At 36.5% G+C, this 18,531-nt stretch overlaps 1 protein-coding gene across 2 annotated transcripts in view; it reads right to left on the bottom strand.

Annotated features, from left to right (window-relative positions):
- The window catches only part of LOC121739167 (netrin-B-like), a 155,813-nt gene extending 138,658 nt beyond the window's left edge, over positions 1–17,155 (bottom strand). For both annotated transcript variants that reach the window (XM_042131510.1, XM_042131511.1), the window contains exon 1: positions 16,124–17,155. In XM_042131510.1, the coding sequence (XP_041987444.1) occupies positions 16,124–17,105 (982 nt within the window). In that variant the 5' untranslated portion in view covers positions 17,106–17,155. The remainder of the gene's footprint in view (positions 1–16,123) is intronic.
- Between the last annotated feature and the right edge of the window lie 1,376 nt (positions 17,156–18,531).

Genomic DNA, 18,531 nt, shown 5'->3' with positions numbered 1-18,531 from the left:
GGCATGCAGGTAGATGATATAACGTAGGCATCCGCTAAGAAAGGATATTGATCAATTCCACCTCCAAGGGGTTAAAATAGGGGATGAAAGTTTGTATATAATAATACTTCTTAACGCGAGCGAAGCCGCGGGCAGAAGCTCGTATGCATATAAAATTTGGTGAAAATCACTAAAGCCGTTTCGAAGGAGTACATAACATAAGTAACATTGTGACACGAGAATTTTATATATAAGATAGCCATGACAGCCATATTAATATAATAAATGCGAAAGTGTAACTGTCTGTCTGTCTGTCACCTCTTCACGCCAAGCCGCTGAAACGATTCCGATGAAATTTTGTATGCAGGTAACAGGAAATATACGGTTTCTGCGCAATAAACAAATTTTGGCCCAACTGATTTACGGGCATCATCTAGTAAAATATAAAATTACCATTTTGTCTATGAAATTTTTAACTCTATACAATCGAGAGTCGCCACGTTTAACATTTTTATAATATTTACATTGACACGAACGTCTGTGTACACTTACCCGAGAGAACAAATAAGACCACCTTATCAATGAAACGTGTTATCAGGAATTTGTTAACGACGCTCGAATTACGACTTTATTTCAATCGCGCGTCAAAGGACGATGTTTACGAAAGGGAAGCAGTCATAAAATAAATCTTAAAACACGGCCTTTTTAAAGCTATCTTGTGAGATCAAGGTACGTGATATATTAGACGGTTGTATCTTATTGTTTTGACCCGTTACGTACACTTGATTTAAGTTTGATCAAACTTAATAAAACAAAGACAAAAAGTATCAAATTACAGTCTAAATTTATAGTGTACGCGCAGTAATTAATTTAGCAAGATCTCTAAATAAGTATTTTTTTGGGATAATTCCTTAAATAATCTTTCTGCACAATAATATTTTTCATTAAAAATCCATTCTGATATTATTAAATACGAAAAGGTGTATTTCTGTCTGTCTGTCACCTTTTCACGCCCAAGTCACTAAACCAATTTTGCTGTTTGGTATGGAGACACTAAAATCCCGGGAAGTGATAAATGCACAGTTCCCGCGCGATAAACAAAATATGTTGGCGCAATGATTTCGGGCGTCATCTCATCATAATAAATACTTATGACAGAGTAGCCAAGACATTTAGTTTAACAAACAGCTAATTAAATATGTATTAATATATTTAAAAGTACATAACTATATTAACATCTGCGTTAGCAAATGATGGTGTTACAAAAACAGTCATTAACGTGCCATCCGTCATTTTTTGTTTTGACCTTCAACCACGTCAGGTCAATCACAAATGTATGGAAGGTTGCTTTGATTATATGAAGGTTGATGGTAATTGCCTATGGTCAAACTAATGCCCACCACACACATCCGAATAGAGAACGTAATATACATACAACTGGCATACTTGATTAAAAAGCTTACCTAAGCTATGTCATAGACAAAAGAAAATGCTATGTATAAGGCATAACTATCAGATTATATGCACGATCAAAGTGCCGAAATATGCATGCAAATACGCACGAAAAATGACCGAAATGTGCACAAAATATGCTCAATAAAAATCACTTATTATTAAAATTTATTATTTTTTTGAAGAGTTTTCCGGTGGTGCCTTTAATAAATGCGCCAATATTCATCATTTCATCAGATTTTTCATTTCTTATTACATATGAAATAATTTTCTACCAATAATAATTTTCTACCAACATTTTCCGATTGCAATCTTAGTGCCCATGAAAGTTCATTACCTACCTTTATTATTTTTTTTCAAATGATACCAACAGCCAATTACAAAGAAAATTTTTGTTTCCAGAAATATATTGTACCTATCGGGTGTACTGCGAAAGTCTTGTAAGTAAATAGAGATGGGGCCACAATATAATTGAAGTATTTTGATTTATTGTACCTCTATTACGTGACGTCGGTCTGTATTATGATAGCCAGTTTGCAGACAACGAGTGCATAAAACGACTGAAATATGCACTATTAACGAAAATATGCTAAAATATGCACTAACGTCTAAAAAGTGCCATTATAATATGCATTTGCATAATATGCAAAAGCATACAGTCCGATGTCTACTCATAAGCATGTGTGATGTATTATCTTATCTTATATCTTTAAACGAGCAATTCTTGTATATAATATGTATATACAAGAATTGCTCGCATATTTTAACTTGATTGAAAACATTAATTTTGAAACATTTTTATTGCAACAAAAAGTAGCCATAACTAGATTTTTTGCCATTTAATCGGTTTCACAAGTTCCAATAAAGTGCATATTCCACGTGGGTCGTTAATATCTTGTGTAAAAACCCTGACGTATTAATATAATTAGCTGTATCGATTGATTGATGTTTTGCGTGGGCGGCCATCGTCGACCTCTATTGGCGATGCTGTGGGTACACCTTAACATATACTGTCAAGAATCAATATTATGCTATTGTGTTAAATTGATTTTGTTATAAGCTTTAGGTTGGTCTCTTTACAATACACTAGCTATTTGACCGAGCTTTGCTCGGTATTCGATAATACACGAATAAAATGAAATAAAAATATATAAGATAAATGAAATGTAAGAGAGATATAAGAAGATTAGAAGAAGTATGATTATTTGACATAAAGCTATCGGTGAAATCACGGTGAAATAAGCTTCACATAATGCAAGCATAATAAATATAATTAATTATATTATTAATTAACATTAAGTACATTTCATCGATCGTTCATTTTTTTAACAAAACTCATCGCGCTTGTCATTATAGCTAAAAGTATAATGCTGATTTTGCTAAAGCTAAAAAGAACAATGTTATTTTTTAAAAATTAATAAAAATGGTTCTAGCTAAATTACAACACCATCCATGAGCATAAAGGGCAATAATTTACTTTAGAACTTCGATCAAATATTTCCATTCAGAAATATTTGGTCGAAGCTTTAGCATAATGTATTAGTGTTGTAATTGTTTAAGCACTATTCGTAATAGCACGTTATATTTTATACACCAGGCTACTTAGACAGCTTGCATTCGATAACTTTAACGGCGAAATTAAACAAAATCGAAATCTATACTAATATTATAAATGCGAAATAATATTATAAATGCGAAAGTATCTCTGTCTGTCTGTCTGTCTCGCTTTCACGCCAAAACTACCGAACCGATTGTAATGAAATTTTGTATACAGATAGTCTAAAGCCTGAGAAAGGACATAGGCTACTTTTTTACTGGAAAAAAGCGTTGTAAGGGGGTGAAAATGCGTAAATTTGTTCAAATTAAGTTAGTTCCAAAAATTCATAATAGATGGCGCCGTGCGTCTCCCACATCGCGCTAACGCTTACCCAAAAGTCTTTCTATAAGATGTGGTATTATCTTACATTCAGTTTTAGATTTTTTTCGATTGTTATGTCTTTTTTACGTTATTTAATAAATCAGTACTTTATCTATGCAGTGACGTAACCTTGAAGATTAAACCTATCAATGATAAATAGTTTATGGGTAAAGTTGTGTAATTGGGGGGCTAAATAAGCTTAAAAAATTGGCATAAAATATAAAGTTTAATTTAAAAAATTGAATTATTTTGTGCACACTGCACAGCTGTTTTGATTTAAGGGGTACCAGGGTTTTTAGGGTTCCGTAGCCAAATGGCAAAAAACGGAACCCTTATAGATTCGTCATGTCTGTCTGTCCGTCCGTATTTTATAAAAGCTTTTGACACCAATTTTGTTGACATCGCGCGCTATAAACTGAAGTCCACGCGCACGAAGTCGCGGGCAACAGCTAGTTTGACATAAAGCGTCGCCAAATATCACGCTTGCGATACGTTATGACAAGACTGAAGAAGTCACAACACATTTTAGATTTCTAACTTCGCTGTCCAAATTATTGAAAGCATTTTGTCTCAGTATCCAGCATAGCAGATTTTAACAGCAAAATAAGCAATGAAGAAGATTTAACATAACGCGTTGCTAAGTATCATTAGTCATTAGTCATTACGCTTGCAATGTCTTTAATTATTGTCAAATCCCTATTTACATCGAATGCACGTTGTCTAAGTGCCCAGTACCAGTATAATGTTATACTGGTATTAGTTGGAATTGATTTACCAGTTCGGCTCATTGTTCTAGTGAATAGGCACTTGTGTTTATTAAAATATAATTAGAATTATTGTTCTAAATGAGGGCTCCGGTGAATTCTACTGAAACATGCTGTGGAAATTTCAATAGTAGTATTACAAGTATGTTTTGGCGTGTGGATAATATTGTTAATGGGGGCGTGGTCGTTAGGCAAAAAATAATGCAAATTGAGCCACTATGATGAGAATGTCTCTTAATGTAGAGTTATTATATCAGCGATATTTTTGCTTCAGGCCACGCGCCAAAACGGCTTTGTTGTAGGTTTGTGTAGTGTGTTAAGTTAGTAGACAGACCACTAGTATACATAAATTTATAAAATTAAGTATATAAAAATCACAAGCAGTCAGCAAATAGATCAACTGATGATAAGTAAAAATATTCAATATTCCTATACTTTTTCATACTATGGTATTGCAAATTCGCTTAAATTTTTAATAAAACTAGGTATTCAGTCAGTTGAATCTACTCATTAGTGCCGAATCATGGTTATCCTCCCTTTAATATCTCTATTATCATCATATAAGTACACGTAGCAAAGCAATGTATTGTTGGACCGCCTTTATCTTTAGCAGGTCAGAGCAAATTAAAAAGCTTTCAAAGCTTTGACCTAACAAGTCGAAAGCTGTCGCAGCGAGTGAATTTTGCCTATATGACTGCAGACTTAAAATGTACACATTTCGCGCGTGGATCGAATTTCGTCGCAGCAAAGTTAAGGGTCAACATCTAGTAGAAAATAAATTTCATATTAAGATTTATTCACTTAATCTTCGAATATTTAACAACATAAAAAAAATCGTGCTGAAAAACCTAGCCTGTAAAACTTGCTTGCTTTCAAGTCTTTGGTATTAGGTTTTTAATCGAAACCTCATAAATCACTTGTATCTTAGTGGGAGTGGGTGTGGGCATAGATTGGGCATAGCATTTTATGGGGAAATAAAGATAATATTAAAATTAATAGCATTACGTTAATGTAGACAGTTTTAGCCATCGAAATATAACCGTACTATGGAAGAGTAAAGTGAGTCAAAAAATTGTTCCACGAAATGGGGTGTGCAATATGCATTTAATGCAATTTTAAGCGACTTCCAAAAAAAGAGCTATGGCTCTATATTCGGCTGTATTTTTTTTCTATATAGTAATAGGGATGATGACAAGGTCAAAGATTAGCGAATTTTGTTAATAAAATAAAGAAATCACGGTAAAAAATAAGTGTTCCCAAAATTTCAGCTTGATAGCATTTGTATTTTTTTTTGTTATGCGCCTTTAAAGTTGGATATTCCAGTCGATTTTTTTTTTCAATTAAATTTCTTAATATTTGTATACAATTCGATAACTTATGCAATAATTAAAAGCAACTTTTGTTATGAAACCACTTTCATAAACGCAATATTTAATATACCTGTCGAACAAAGTTGTCTCCCGATGCGTACAAACTACGAAAGACTGACGTCATACTTTCGTAGCACTTTGTATGGAGCGTTTCGGGCAGGTCTTTTTTATGAGATATTTGAATTGTCATATCTTGGTGAATTTTTAAGCTATCAGAGTCATTCTTTCAATGATGTTTCTATTTTTTAAGTGTCCTTCAATTACCGATAAGAAAAAAAAATAGTCATCATGCCTATTGTCTCAGTTACTTCCTTCCTGTATCAACCAAAATCTCATTAGTTCACGCTCTACTCTTCCCCATCCTAGATTACGCAGATGTCTGCTACAGTGATCTAAATGATCAACTTCTTTCTTCCCTTGAACGCCTGCAAGATCTTTGCATCCGATTTATCTTTGGTCTGAGAAAATAAAGTGGCTACCTGTTAAGTTGCGTCGGAACTCACATATTCTTCATCTTCTTTTTAATATTCTATTTAATCCCAAATCTCCTGCTTACCTGAAACAAAACTTTACCTTTCTTGGACACAAGCATCCTACACTTCGCTCAGCCAATAAGTTAACTCTTGCCTTCCCTTCCCACAACACTAACTTCTACGACACTTCCTTCACCGTCTCTGCTATTCGTCTGTGGAATTCCTTACCCGAAAGCATACATAAGCCCAAATCTATTGATACTTTTAAAAAAAGACTCAAACAATATTACTTAGATTTAGCTGCTAACTCTTAAAACCCTTACGATTTCTCCTCTTCTTCGATTCATATATATATATATATATATATATATATATATATATATATATATATATATATATATAATATGTATTTATTTTATTTGGCATAAAGTATAAGTAAGTATCTATTAAATTTATTTGTGTATTAAACTTATTTATTTACATTATTCTATTAGTATCTTATCTTATTATTTTTCTTTGATTTTAAATATTTTTAGTTATATTTTATGGTTGCCTGGTAGAGACTGCTTCCAGCAGTAAGGCCGCCAATTCAAACTATTTCTGTTTTTGTAACTTGTGTAAACTGATCTGTTTTGTTTGTTTGAATAAAGAGTTTTTTATTATTTTATTTATTATTAATTGCTTTATAAGTTTACGTTAGTACTTATATTTTTATTTCACCTTTTTTACTCAGGTCAGTCATACAATTTTCTGTACCTTAGCTACGTGTATTGACAATCTGGAGCCTATATTTAGCGGTCCAAAGCATTCTATGCGATATTATATTTCGATGGTTCTATCTCTATTCTCTACGTTTACGAGTTCGGAATAGTTTGAGTATCCTACTGGATAATGTAGCTTTACACATAAAATATTTTATTATTATCTAATAGTAGATATGAGGATTACATTATAAAGTTGATAATAATTAAAGTTCGCTGTTATCAGAAATGTTTTTTTCTTAAATGAAAATGCTGCAAAAAAGTATGTCCTTTTTGATCTAAAACGAAAAGAACTATATTATACTTACTTGGTGTCTGAGGTATTTTGACTGAAGCTTATGTTTTCACTGAGGCTTTTTAATGTCTAATGTTAGGTCCTAAATATTAGCCAATGAACAAGTAATTATTGAATAGATGCACTTGTCAAAAATTAAAGAAATCTCAGAATCTTGCCATTAATTTATATTTTCCTTAAATACACAAAATATGTTACGTTATTTCATTATTAATTTAAGTATGTATGAATCAAAAATCGGGTAAAAGGGTGACATTAAGTCATACGCTACTGTTCGAGCCGTGGGTTTTTATTTTGGCGGCAATTTAAGTGTCGCCATCTTGGGATTTTACGGTCGAATCCTCAATCAAATATGGCGGACACTAAACCTGCGGTGCGGATATAATTGCAGCACGTGGGCTTGATTTAAACACCGCCTTGGATGTGTGATTGTGTGAGGTGCCGCCTGTTCTAAGTTGGCGCAATTTTATTGATGACTAGCACTGTCCGCGCTTCTTTCCGCGTAAAGTAAATCCTGCCATATAATTTATTCCCTTATTTATTATTAATATTATAATAGCTACATCATAAGAGAAACACAGTACGTGTGCGAAATTTAAAGTTTCTAGCTCTCAATTATTATTATTTGATAAATGTTGAAGATATATTTAAGCGTTTAAGGTTCTGCATTCGGTATTAATAACGAGACCCTATATAGCACCCTGGTACGTCGTGAAAGATGGCATTGGCAAATAGCAAATATATTTAAATATTATCATTATGCTCAATCTGACAATAAGCTGCTTTATTACTTTTGATTATAGTACACCGTAAAACGATCAGAGCACTTAGCTCTGATCGTTTTACAGTATAATCTATACCGATGAAAATTGAGTTCTTTACTATTATAAGTACTTACCATTAATTTATAATTATTAACATCATTCTGCGTAAATACTACATAGTAAGTTTAATGCATACTTTATTACCTTCCATATAAAAGCACTAGCTGTTGCCCGCGACTTCGTCCGCGTGGACTTCAGTTTATAGCGCGCGATGTCAACAAAATTTGTGTCAAAAGCTTTTATAAAAAAACTCTGGTACCCCTTAAATCAAAACAGCTGTGCAGTGTGCACACAATAAGTATTTCATTTTTTTATATTAAACTTCATATTTTATGCCAAATTTTAAAGCTTATTTAGCCCAGCAATGACTTTACCCATAAACTATTTATCATTGATAGTAAAACGTAGTGATTATATTCTCTTTGATTGATAGATTTAAAGTTACGTCACTGCATAGATAAAGTACTGAGTTATTTAATAACGTAGAATAGATATAACAATCGAAAAAATCGAAACTTGGATGTAAGATGATACCACCTCTTATAGAAAGACTTTTGAGCAAGCGTCAGCGCGATGTAGAAGACGCACGGCGCCATCTATTATGACTTTTGGAACTAACTTAATTTGAACAAATTTACGCATTTTCACCCCCCTTACAACCCTTTTTTCCAGTAAAAAAGTAGCCTATGTCTTTTTTCAGGCTTTAGACTATCTGTATACAAAATTTCATTACAATCAGTTCGGTAGTTTTGGCGTTTGGCGTGAAAGCGAGACAAACAGACAGACAGAGATACTTTCGCATTTATAATATTAGTATAGATTATGTGCACACTGCACCGCTGTTTCTCTGTATTTTGATTAATTAAGGGCCGCGCTCACGCCGCGCTACACTTGAATGGCAGCGGCGAAGCGAGCACTTTAAGCGCTGCCATTCCGGTGTAGCGCGGCCCTAGGGGTACCACTTACCAGGGTTTTAATTTTTTTTTAAATTTGACACAAATTTTGTTGACACCGCGCGCTATAAACTAAAGTCCACGCGGACGAAGTCGCGGGCAACAGCTAGTTATGAATAATAAAAACAATATAATAAAGTAGGTATGATTAGTTCTGTAATCTGTTACAATGAAGTAAAATATAAAACGCCATCTGTTTTCATATATTAGAATTAAAATGTTCATTGCATTGATATATTTTCTGGATGGAATATAGGCTAACACGGTACACTCGAACTCCTTTATTTAAGAGCGCCTTCTGTTGTCAAGTTGTCACATAATTAGAAATGCAGTAGGAATTCTATAAGATAAGATAGATTGATTATTATTATACCAAGTGATAATATTATTAAACATAATATTCTAACGTTAAAATTAAAAACTATAAACAAAAACATAATAAGTATGATTAGTTCTATGTTACAATGAAGTAAAAAATAAAACGCCATCTTTGTCATATATTAGAACTAAAAATATGTTCATTGTGTGGGATAATGACGTGGCGGCCAAAGGAAGATCTTCCGACCGAGCGAGGTGGTATGCCCGGTCAGGCCGAAACCTACGTGATACATCGCAACTGTCGTATATATACCGACGCGCTCAGAAAACTTCGATAGCGCGATGCAGGAATGTTAGGCTAATTGTGGGTACCGCCACAATTGCATCGATATATTTCCGGAATTTTTACAACATTATACATAAAATATATTTAAGATTTTTGAAATATTATTATGATACTATTATATAATATTTAATACACATCCAAGACCCAGAAACATTGAAAACTTTTTGTTCCGCCTGCGGGACTCGAACCCAGGACCCCCGGGATGAGCGCTGGCCACGCGCTTAACCACATGAGCTACGGAGCCATCGGCAATAAAAACGACATCTGCTGTCACATGTAAGAACTACAATGCGAATTCATTTTCATCGATATTTTTATGGAAATAAGATATTTCCCCACATCAAAATGTAGCCTATGTCCTTTCTCAGGCTCTAGAATAGCTGTGTACAAAATTTCATTGCAATCGGTTCAGTAGTTTTGGCGTGAAAGCGAGACAGACAGACAGACAGACAGACAGAGATACTTTCGCATTTATAATATTAGTATAGATTCAGTATTAAACCAAGGCAAACAACAACTAACAGTCAAAATCTTTACGATTATTTTATTTGTATAGATAAATTAAATACGATTCTTTATTTAAAGCAAAACCTATAAAACTTTAAACACTTTTGATGTAAGGTGTTACATAGAAAAATATTAAGAAATTCTTTTATTATATGCTTATGTTAACATTATGTAAATTAACTCACATAAACATTTAATAATATAAACATTTCTATTAGCGGCATAAATTTGGTTTTATGCTTTGTAAATCTTTTTGATCATAATAGAAGTAAAATTTACGACAAAATTTGAATTTTTGCTCTGTTTAATGTCATGTTCGGAAGAACTTGATTTACGTTCTTACGAAATCTACTATATTATTCATTACTTAATCTAGGAGCAGCTAGATCGAAGTAGACTACACAGACACTATGCAGATATCATCATAGTAGCCTAATGCCCACTTACTGAAAAAAGTTTAATTGATTTATTCAGTAGTTCAAAAATAGACAAGAAATTAATCAGTATGATTGATTGAAACATCTCTTAGTAGTAGGTACCTGATACTTCAGCTCAGTTACTATTATTGAAGAAGATAGAAAGAAAGGCGACCAATTTAAAAAAAACATTTGAACAACACTTATGTTTTTTGACAAGAGTTGGTGCACTGGCGCTTTCAATTAGCTGTCAAATAAGTTTATATAGTAACCAATCGAATAACGCAATTGAAAAGATTCTGCCCATAGAGTAAACATTATAGCAAGCTATAGAGTGCTTCTAACAAGGTATGAACTGTAAGCACGAGTGTGAACATATTTTCCTATAAGCGTCAAACGATGGCGCATGGAACATCACTAGACTTGCGTTATACGTTTGACAAGTATCTATAGAACTTCTGCTTACGATCGGCACAACGGGGAACGAGCGATGCGCGCGCTCTATAGCTTGCTAATGTATACTCTAAGATTCTGCCCAAACATCTAGCGAAGCCTGACTAAACGCCCAGGATTTGACACATGAATTAGCATTGCATGGCACATTTCCAAAAGAAAATTGCTTGATTTTTTGGCAATATTTGTTTACGAACTTACTCGTCACGATATCTATTAATAATAATTTGGCTAGGCTAGGTGTTCCGCTAAAATATTGGTTATGAACTTATGACAGTAAACTAGGTCTACATTCCATCACTATGACATACACCTCGACGGAAAATCGTTACTTTTACGATTCGTGTTCCCGATAAAGTCGAGTTACAGGTATTTTAATGTCTTGTTGGGTATATTGCTTTTGTTTTTGTGTCTGTTTGTCTGGGGTTGTTTTATAGACGAGTCGTAATTAAAACTTTAAATGCTTAACTTATATTATGATAAAATATTTAAGTTAAGTCTTAGACAATGCGAGTATAAGAAAAATTGTATTTTACGTTATTTTTTCTTCATCATACATAAATACATAAATTTTAGCATATATCACTTTATCTAGTCATATTATAAGTAAGCAGTTCTACGTAGTATTTTTAAAATTATTTTTGTCAACGCAGATTTGTTATTAGCGTTTTTAGGTACAGTTAAACTCTACCTTAAGTCATATAAGTAGGGACCAAGCAGCCCTACGTTATAATATTCTTTATTATTTGAACCTAACATTCTTGTCATATTATATACGATTTTTTAAATCCACATTCTATTTTAGAGTTCATGAGTGTAGAAGCACACAAAATAAACACAGGCTGCATACGATTAAGAACGATTTCGGAGCTAGCAACACTGAATTAGAAATGTTAAGCGGATGCAGTAATGACAGCCTCGGTATAATAACGTGACCATAATATGTCCCACTTTTGCCGGGACGGTCCCGCTTTCAGGTTGACAAGTGCTGAAAATGCCATGTTTTTTGCACTAGATAAAATCACAGATCTAGCAAGGTTAGCGCTTTGTATGGATAAAATTAATAAAGCTTCTATGCTTTCTTGAAAATGTGCTAATCGCAGGTTAAAATTTTACGGGGTCGTACGAGATTTTGAGAGGGGCCTCGGATAGCTTTACTTTTTTAAATTATAATATAATTGGTTATAGATGCAATGTCGAAATGAAACTACCACATAGTGATTACTGAAAGATAATCTAGATTTGGGGAAGAATCGTGAACCCTGCGCCCTCCCCCTTAAAAACTTATGCTAATAGATGGCATTTTATTATTTAACTATTGCATAGCTTTTATAGCGATTATGAGCGCGGCGACGGATTCAAGAAATTCAGTATCGATAAACCTAACATCCCTCACTTCAACCGGCACAGCGGTAAGGAATTTCCGGCGGCACGGTGTTTGTGTGCGTGCGACTACACGTATGCGTGTTGACTAACCTCAATAGCTTTAGCGCGGCAGCCCCGAGTGCCATGCATATATTTTTTTTATTTCGCGATTCCAAGATGTCCCGTTTTTTGAGGAAAATATGGTCACGTGAGGTATAAGCCAACTATTACAATACTCAAAGCAGTACTTAACTCTGCTTTTCACATTAACTTTTTGTTGGGTCTAATAAGTATTTGGTTTGGTATAATGTATAATTTGACTCTAATGTTTGGTTATTTTAAGCTGCATCGTTAGATATAATTTGTTGTAACAAGCTGGGTTTTATTAATTATATTAGAACTCTCCCGGGTTTCTCTTTGTCTATGTTCTCTCTTTCCTAGGGGAAATTTACGTTTGTGTGTTTACTATGATATTATGTTTGTGTTGAAACTGTTGAACGCAATATTTGTCAATAACCTTTCTGTATCCTTAGCTAACTTTGCTTCTTTTATTCTACTATCCATATTTATAATGTAAGATTATATGCAAAAATGTCATTTTGCTTTAAGTCGCTAAACTGTGTTTGATGTAATTTAGTGTGGAGATTGTTTTTGTTCCTGGAAAAGATAGGTTCCGTGAGACTTGAGTGATTTCTTTTTTTATGAACGTCATTTGATTTAAATACTTGTGTTACCTACAATAGTTATCTTATTAATCAGCTAAGGAAAACTAAAGGACACACAAATAATAGCACAATATACAATAATTAAATTGGTCATTGAAATAACCAACTAACTATTCATTCTAAATTATAAGGGCTACTAAAAACACTTGCGCTCTCGTTACTTGTATAAACTCTACATTTAATATCTTGTGTTTTAATCATTAAGTTAATATTCCTTCCGCTAGGTATATTAACTTTATGGTTTCAATACGCTTGTTGTTTTGGTCTTGAAATAAATGTATGGAACATGTAGAGGATTGGGTTTCTATTTGGTCTTTCTTATGCTTGTTTGTAAATATAACTCTACAATTTTATATCATTTGTGTAAGAAAGCTTGATATTAAATAGTGAATACTATAGCCTGGTTGTTATATTTAAAACGATCGTTACATATAAAAATAAATAAATTAACCTTCTAGCTTACCAGTTTTATGATTTACCAGATTACCAGTCATGTTCTTATTTTATTATTTAATAGGTAACATATTGAAGTTTTGCGCGTTATACATATTTTTTATTTCTTACTTTTTTGTACCTTATAATTTCTCGAGCTTGTGACTACAATGAAGTGGCTTTTAATATTAATGCGAGCAATTTCTTTTACTTAGGTGAGTTAGGGCGAAGAAAAGAAAAGGAAAAAAAATGTAGAGCAGTATTTATAATGAAAGTGATAAATCAGGAACAACTAGCCGGCTCCCCGGGTACGAATGAACCGTGGACGTGGTTCAACTATTCAATTAATTTTTTACCCTATGATTATTGAACTGGAAGCCAATTCTCAGAATGTGATAAAATCTCATCTTCGAAAAAATTACCCAATTATGAGATTTTTACGAATGTAACACAGTTTGCGTATTCTCAAAACTTCACATTCGAAATATTCCGTGCAAAGGTCGCTCGAGTCGAATGAGTAGGAACGGTTATTTCTACGATGGCGGAATTCGTACGCCAATTCTCATCACTCAGCAAGTCAGCACTCAGCCTTTTGACTTCTTTCCTCAAAAATAGGACTCAAAGGGTTGAAGTTAATCGACTTAAGACATCCAAAAAAGCTAGCCAGGGACTTCTTATTCTTTTTAATGAAGAAAGTCTGACAATTCCTGACTCTTGGGTCCTGTCCTCTGTGATGACTGATCTGATGCTGGTCTGAGACTGGAGGCTGGAGGTGAGTGGACTGAGATGATCACCGCGATATGATGGTCGTCCGACTCAGATTCTACAAGTTGTCCAAAATAAAACCCAACCAATATGCCTTTATGCCCCAAAGGTGCAACGAAGACGCCCTCTGTAGGCTATTGAACCACATCAGAGATAAGATAGGGAGAAAATTTCTGTTGTGGTATCGCTGGACACAAAGGGGGCCTTCGACAATGCTTGGTGGCCAGCTGTAAAGGTTCGGTTAGCTGAAGTTAGGTGTCTGGGGAACCTGAGGCGGGTGATCAGCGCCTACCTGAGTGGAAGGAGTGTGAAAGTGAGATGCGCAGGAGTGGAAGTGTGCAGTAGGCAGCAATTTATTTACCCGAATAGTCATGCAACAGTCGTTTATCGTCAATTCGTTTTGACATATTTTTTCGCAATAGCCTATTGCCCAGTTTTTGGTGTAAAATACAATTTTAAGTATTGTTATGGAATAAACACATAATTTTTTATATCTTTCCACAGAAAAATTCTGAAAAAAATTCACATGATGTATTTTGACTTCTAGATGCCAAAATTCGCATAACAGCAAAAACCTCACGTGGGGGCGTCGAAATGAATTTGGTGGACTCCGCTATATTCTTAGGCATTACATTAGATAATAAATTACACTCCAAGCCCCAAGCGGTCATCGGCGACCGCGATAACAATAGATAAGCTATTGTATCTCGTATTAACTACCAGTGACGGGGCAACCCACACCGCCCACGCCTTGCGCCGCCTCTGTTAACTACAAATGATATAGATAAGTATATTGCAAAACAATCGCAAAAATAGCTAGTGATATTATAAAATCAATTATTTTGTAAGCTTTATTTACTAGAATACACATAAATATCTTCGCACGTTGCAAAATTTGTCCAAGAGTTTTTTTAATGCCGAAACGGAACGCAAAATTTAGTCTATGGCAGGAACACCTCGATAGGTCGATTGGTAATTTGTTCGATCGGTCCCCAGAATACGAGTTTAAAGGATCATTCGAACTTGCCAGTATAAATGAATAGTTCAAGAAATAATTTTACGAGGATTTAGTTATTAAATACAAATAATTATATTACATTATGCATTGAGGTTTGAGATATTATAAGTACTACGTAATCATATAGCAAGATAACCGCTAAACAACTTGCCGGGATAGCTAGTCTTGTAATAAAATTAATTATTTCGTAAGCTATACATTTCTAGAATACACTAAAATATCTTCGCACGTTGCAAAATTTGCCCTAGCGTTTTTTTAATGCCGAAACACTGGACAGTAATTAATCTTCATATTTTTTCGATTACTCTATGTTTATTGCAAAGCAATACTCATCTAAGGGCCTTTCCGCACGACGTATTTTTTGTGCACTGACGACGCGCGTTTCTGATGCACTCGTCTTCTGCGTGTTTTCATCGCGTTTTGGCAGATATATATAAAGTTTAAAACGTGTCGGCTTCCTTCCGTTTGCTGAGCGTTCAACTAGCGTTTGTATCGAGTATCGATCCAAACGAGCATAAAAAAACGTTGTGTGGAGGGGCCCTAAATTATAAGCTCTACATTTTTAGGATAAGCATAATAAACTATCTGCTACTGATGACTCTCTCTTCTTATAACGACTAAAGCATAATTACAGCGACTTAAATCTTCTCGCTCTAACCTAGAGAATAACCTAGGTTATCCTCCAGGTTATCATTGGTTAAGCCCCAATTTCACCAACGACTGTTAAAGTTAACGCTCGAATTAGTATCACGTTACCTCTTTCGTTTTCTTATGAATGAAAGAGAAGACATGACAATTTAACAAGCTGTTAACACTAACAGACGTTGGTGAAATTGGGGCTAAACATTAGCTGATATTTAACCAAGAATTAAGTCTAGTCCAGACCATTGTCCATTTGCCATGACTACTATTTAAGACGGTTATTGGTCTCCATCTAGTCTCCTCTATTCTAGTTAAGTCTATCGCATCTGCCTTATGCTAGAGCTGACCTTTGCACTCGTTGGCATCTCTCGCCGTAGCGCGTCCCCAGGGGCGGTCGAAGTGGAAGGGCTTGCAGCGCTCGCAGTCGCGGCCGGCGGTGTTGTGGCGGCAGTCGCAGGCCAGCTGGCCGCCGTCGCCGGCGACGCAGCGCGACGCGTGCCCGTTGCACTTGCAGCGCCCGCCCACCGCGAAGTCCGACACCGCGTAGTGCTGCGAGCCGGCCGCCGCCTGCGAGCCCGGCGCGCCCTCGCCCATGTGCAGGCGGTTGAACACCACGCGCACGTCCGTCGCCGTCACCCAGTCCTGCAGTACCGGCGACACGTCGAAGTTGGCCGCGCTCGGCCGGCCCTCCAGCGTGCTGAAGGCCAGCCGGCCCGCGCCCGCGCCCGGCCCCTCCGGGCGGTGCGAGTCGGAGCAGCGCGCCTCCTGCTCGTTGGCCGTCGTCACCGTCGCGCGGTTCGGCCGCCCGTACACGCGCCGGCACTGGCTCGAGTAGAACTGGAACGGCTGCCAGGTCGCCCCGTAGTCCGCGCTCTTGTAGATCGCCACCGAGTCGGGGCGCGCCGCCTTCGGGCAGAACTGCAGGCTCACGTACGTCAGCTCGTACTTCTTGCCGAGGGAGAGGGTGAGCGAGACGTTGTCGGGCGGCGAGTCGGAGGTGGCGGGCGGCAGCGCGGCGGAGCGCCAGCAGGTGACGTCGGGCGGGTTGTTGAGGTCGGTGAGGTGCGCGGGGGGGTGGCGGCGGTCGGAGCGCGCGGCGTCGCACACGCGGCAGGCGGCGTCGGGTGGCAGGTCGCCGGGCGGGTCGCACAGCCGCTCGGGCCCGCGGCGGCCGCACGCGGACGAGGCGGCGACGGGGGCGCCGAAGGCGGCGTTGACGAAGTCCGGAATGCAGCGGCGCGGGCGCCCGTCCTCGTAGCAGGGGTCCGGGGGGCCGGCCGCGAGAGCCAGGGCCGCGGTGGCGAGCAGGGCCAGCGCTCGGGCGAGCATGCTCGCTGTTACTCGCGCGCGAACTTCGAGCGGCAACGATACGTGTGGACCGGTCGAGAGCCGCCGGCAGACTGATCGCGGCGCGGGGCCGCGGAGCTTTCGAGCTTACTCCGACTTCGCTAGTGAAAGTTTTTATTTTACGAGTAGACTCAAAAGCTTATCGTGTGCGATAAAAAATCCTTCGACGCACCGGAATCGATGCGTCGACAAATTGGAGTACATATTATAATATCTTCTCGGGCTCGTGAGCCGCGTTCGGCGTTGTAGGGAAAGCGATGAATGAATTATTGTGCGATTCGGCGTGCGCTATTGATAAACATTTGCAAGTCACAGGCGTAATCTCGCTAGAAGCTCGCTAGTCGCTGCGTGAACTCGGTTGTTTCAATTTATTTTAATGACGTTTTCAAAGAGTTTCCCGCTAGAAAATGCAAATGTGTTGACGCATTCTATTTATTTTCACTGCAGACATAAAAATGATAAAAGTTTTATTATTCACTCAACCTGTTTTCATTTAGATTTTATTAGTCTGAGCAGTGAGGTACATAAATTATAAAATGTGCACCAGACTCATAAAATTTACTTTCAGTAATCTTAGACATACATTTCACCAACGCCTGTTAGTGTTAATTGTCTGTCAGAATATTAACGTATTTTCGTTTATTCTGAATATGAAAAGTAGAAGAGCACTATGATTTAATCAACAATTAACTTTACGGGCGTTGATTAATTTGGCAGTTAAACTGTTTATTACCTAATTTGTAAGCGTAACTATGTTGTATAGTGCATACTAATATTACTACCATAACATTTATCAGCGCCTACTATTGTCACGTAGAACTTTTCAGATAATATACTACTAGTTACTACTTACTACTTCTACTACTACTACTACTACTTCTACTACTACTACTACTACTACTACTACTACTACTACTACTACTACTACTACTACTACTACTACTACTACTACTACTACTACTACTACTACTACTACTACTACTACTACTACTACTACTACTACTACTACTACTACTACTACTACTACTACTACTACTACTAGGTACTACTACTACTACTACTACTACTACTACTTTATACTTGTAAACTATAAAATACGACAAGATTCTTATCCTTATTTTAAAAATTAGTCTTTATCGGTTTATACAGTGTGTAACAAAAATAAGTGATAATATTTTAGGGTGTGTACGTGTTCCTTGTAAAGAGTTTACTGTGAAAGTAGCAGCTCTAAAAGACGAAATTTTTTTTACACTTTTGTATGGGCAAGGGTCCGAGCGTCACGAGTTTCCCCATACAAAAGTGAAAAAAAATTTTGGTCTTCCAGCGATGCTACTTTCACAGTGAACTCTCTACAAGGAACACGTACACACCCTAAAGTATTATCACTTATTTTTGTTACTCCCTGTAT

Source organism: Aricia agestis, chromosome Z (genome assembly GCF_905147365.1).
Source record: "Aricia agestis chromosome Z, ilAriAges1.1, whole genome shotgun sequence".
Classification (NCBI taxonomy): Eukaryota; Metazoa; Arthropoda; class Insecta; order Lepidoptera; family Lycaenidae; genus Aricia; species Aricia agestis.
The sequence above is the reverse complement of the archived record's forward strand: the minus strand, read 5'-3'. Positions and strand labels throughout refer to the sequence as shown.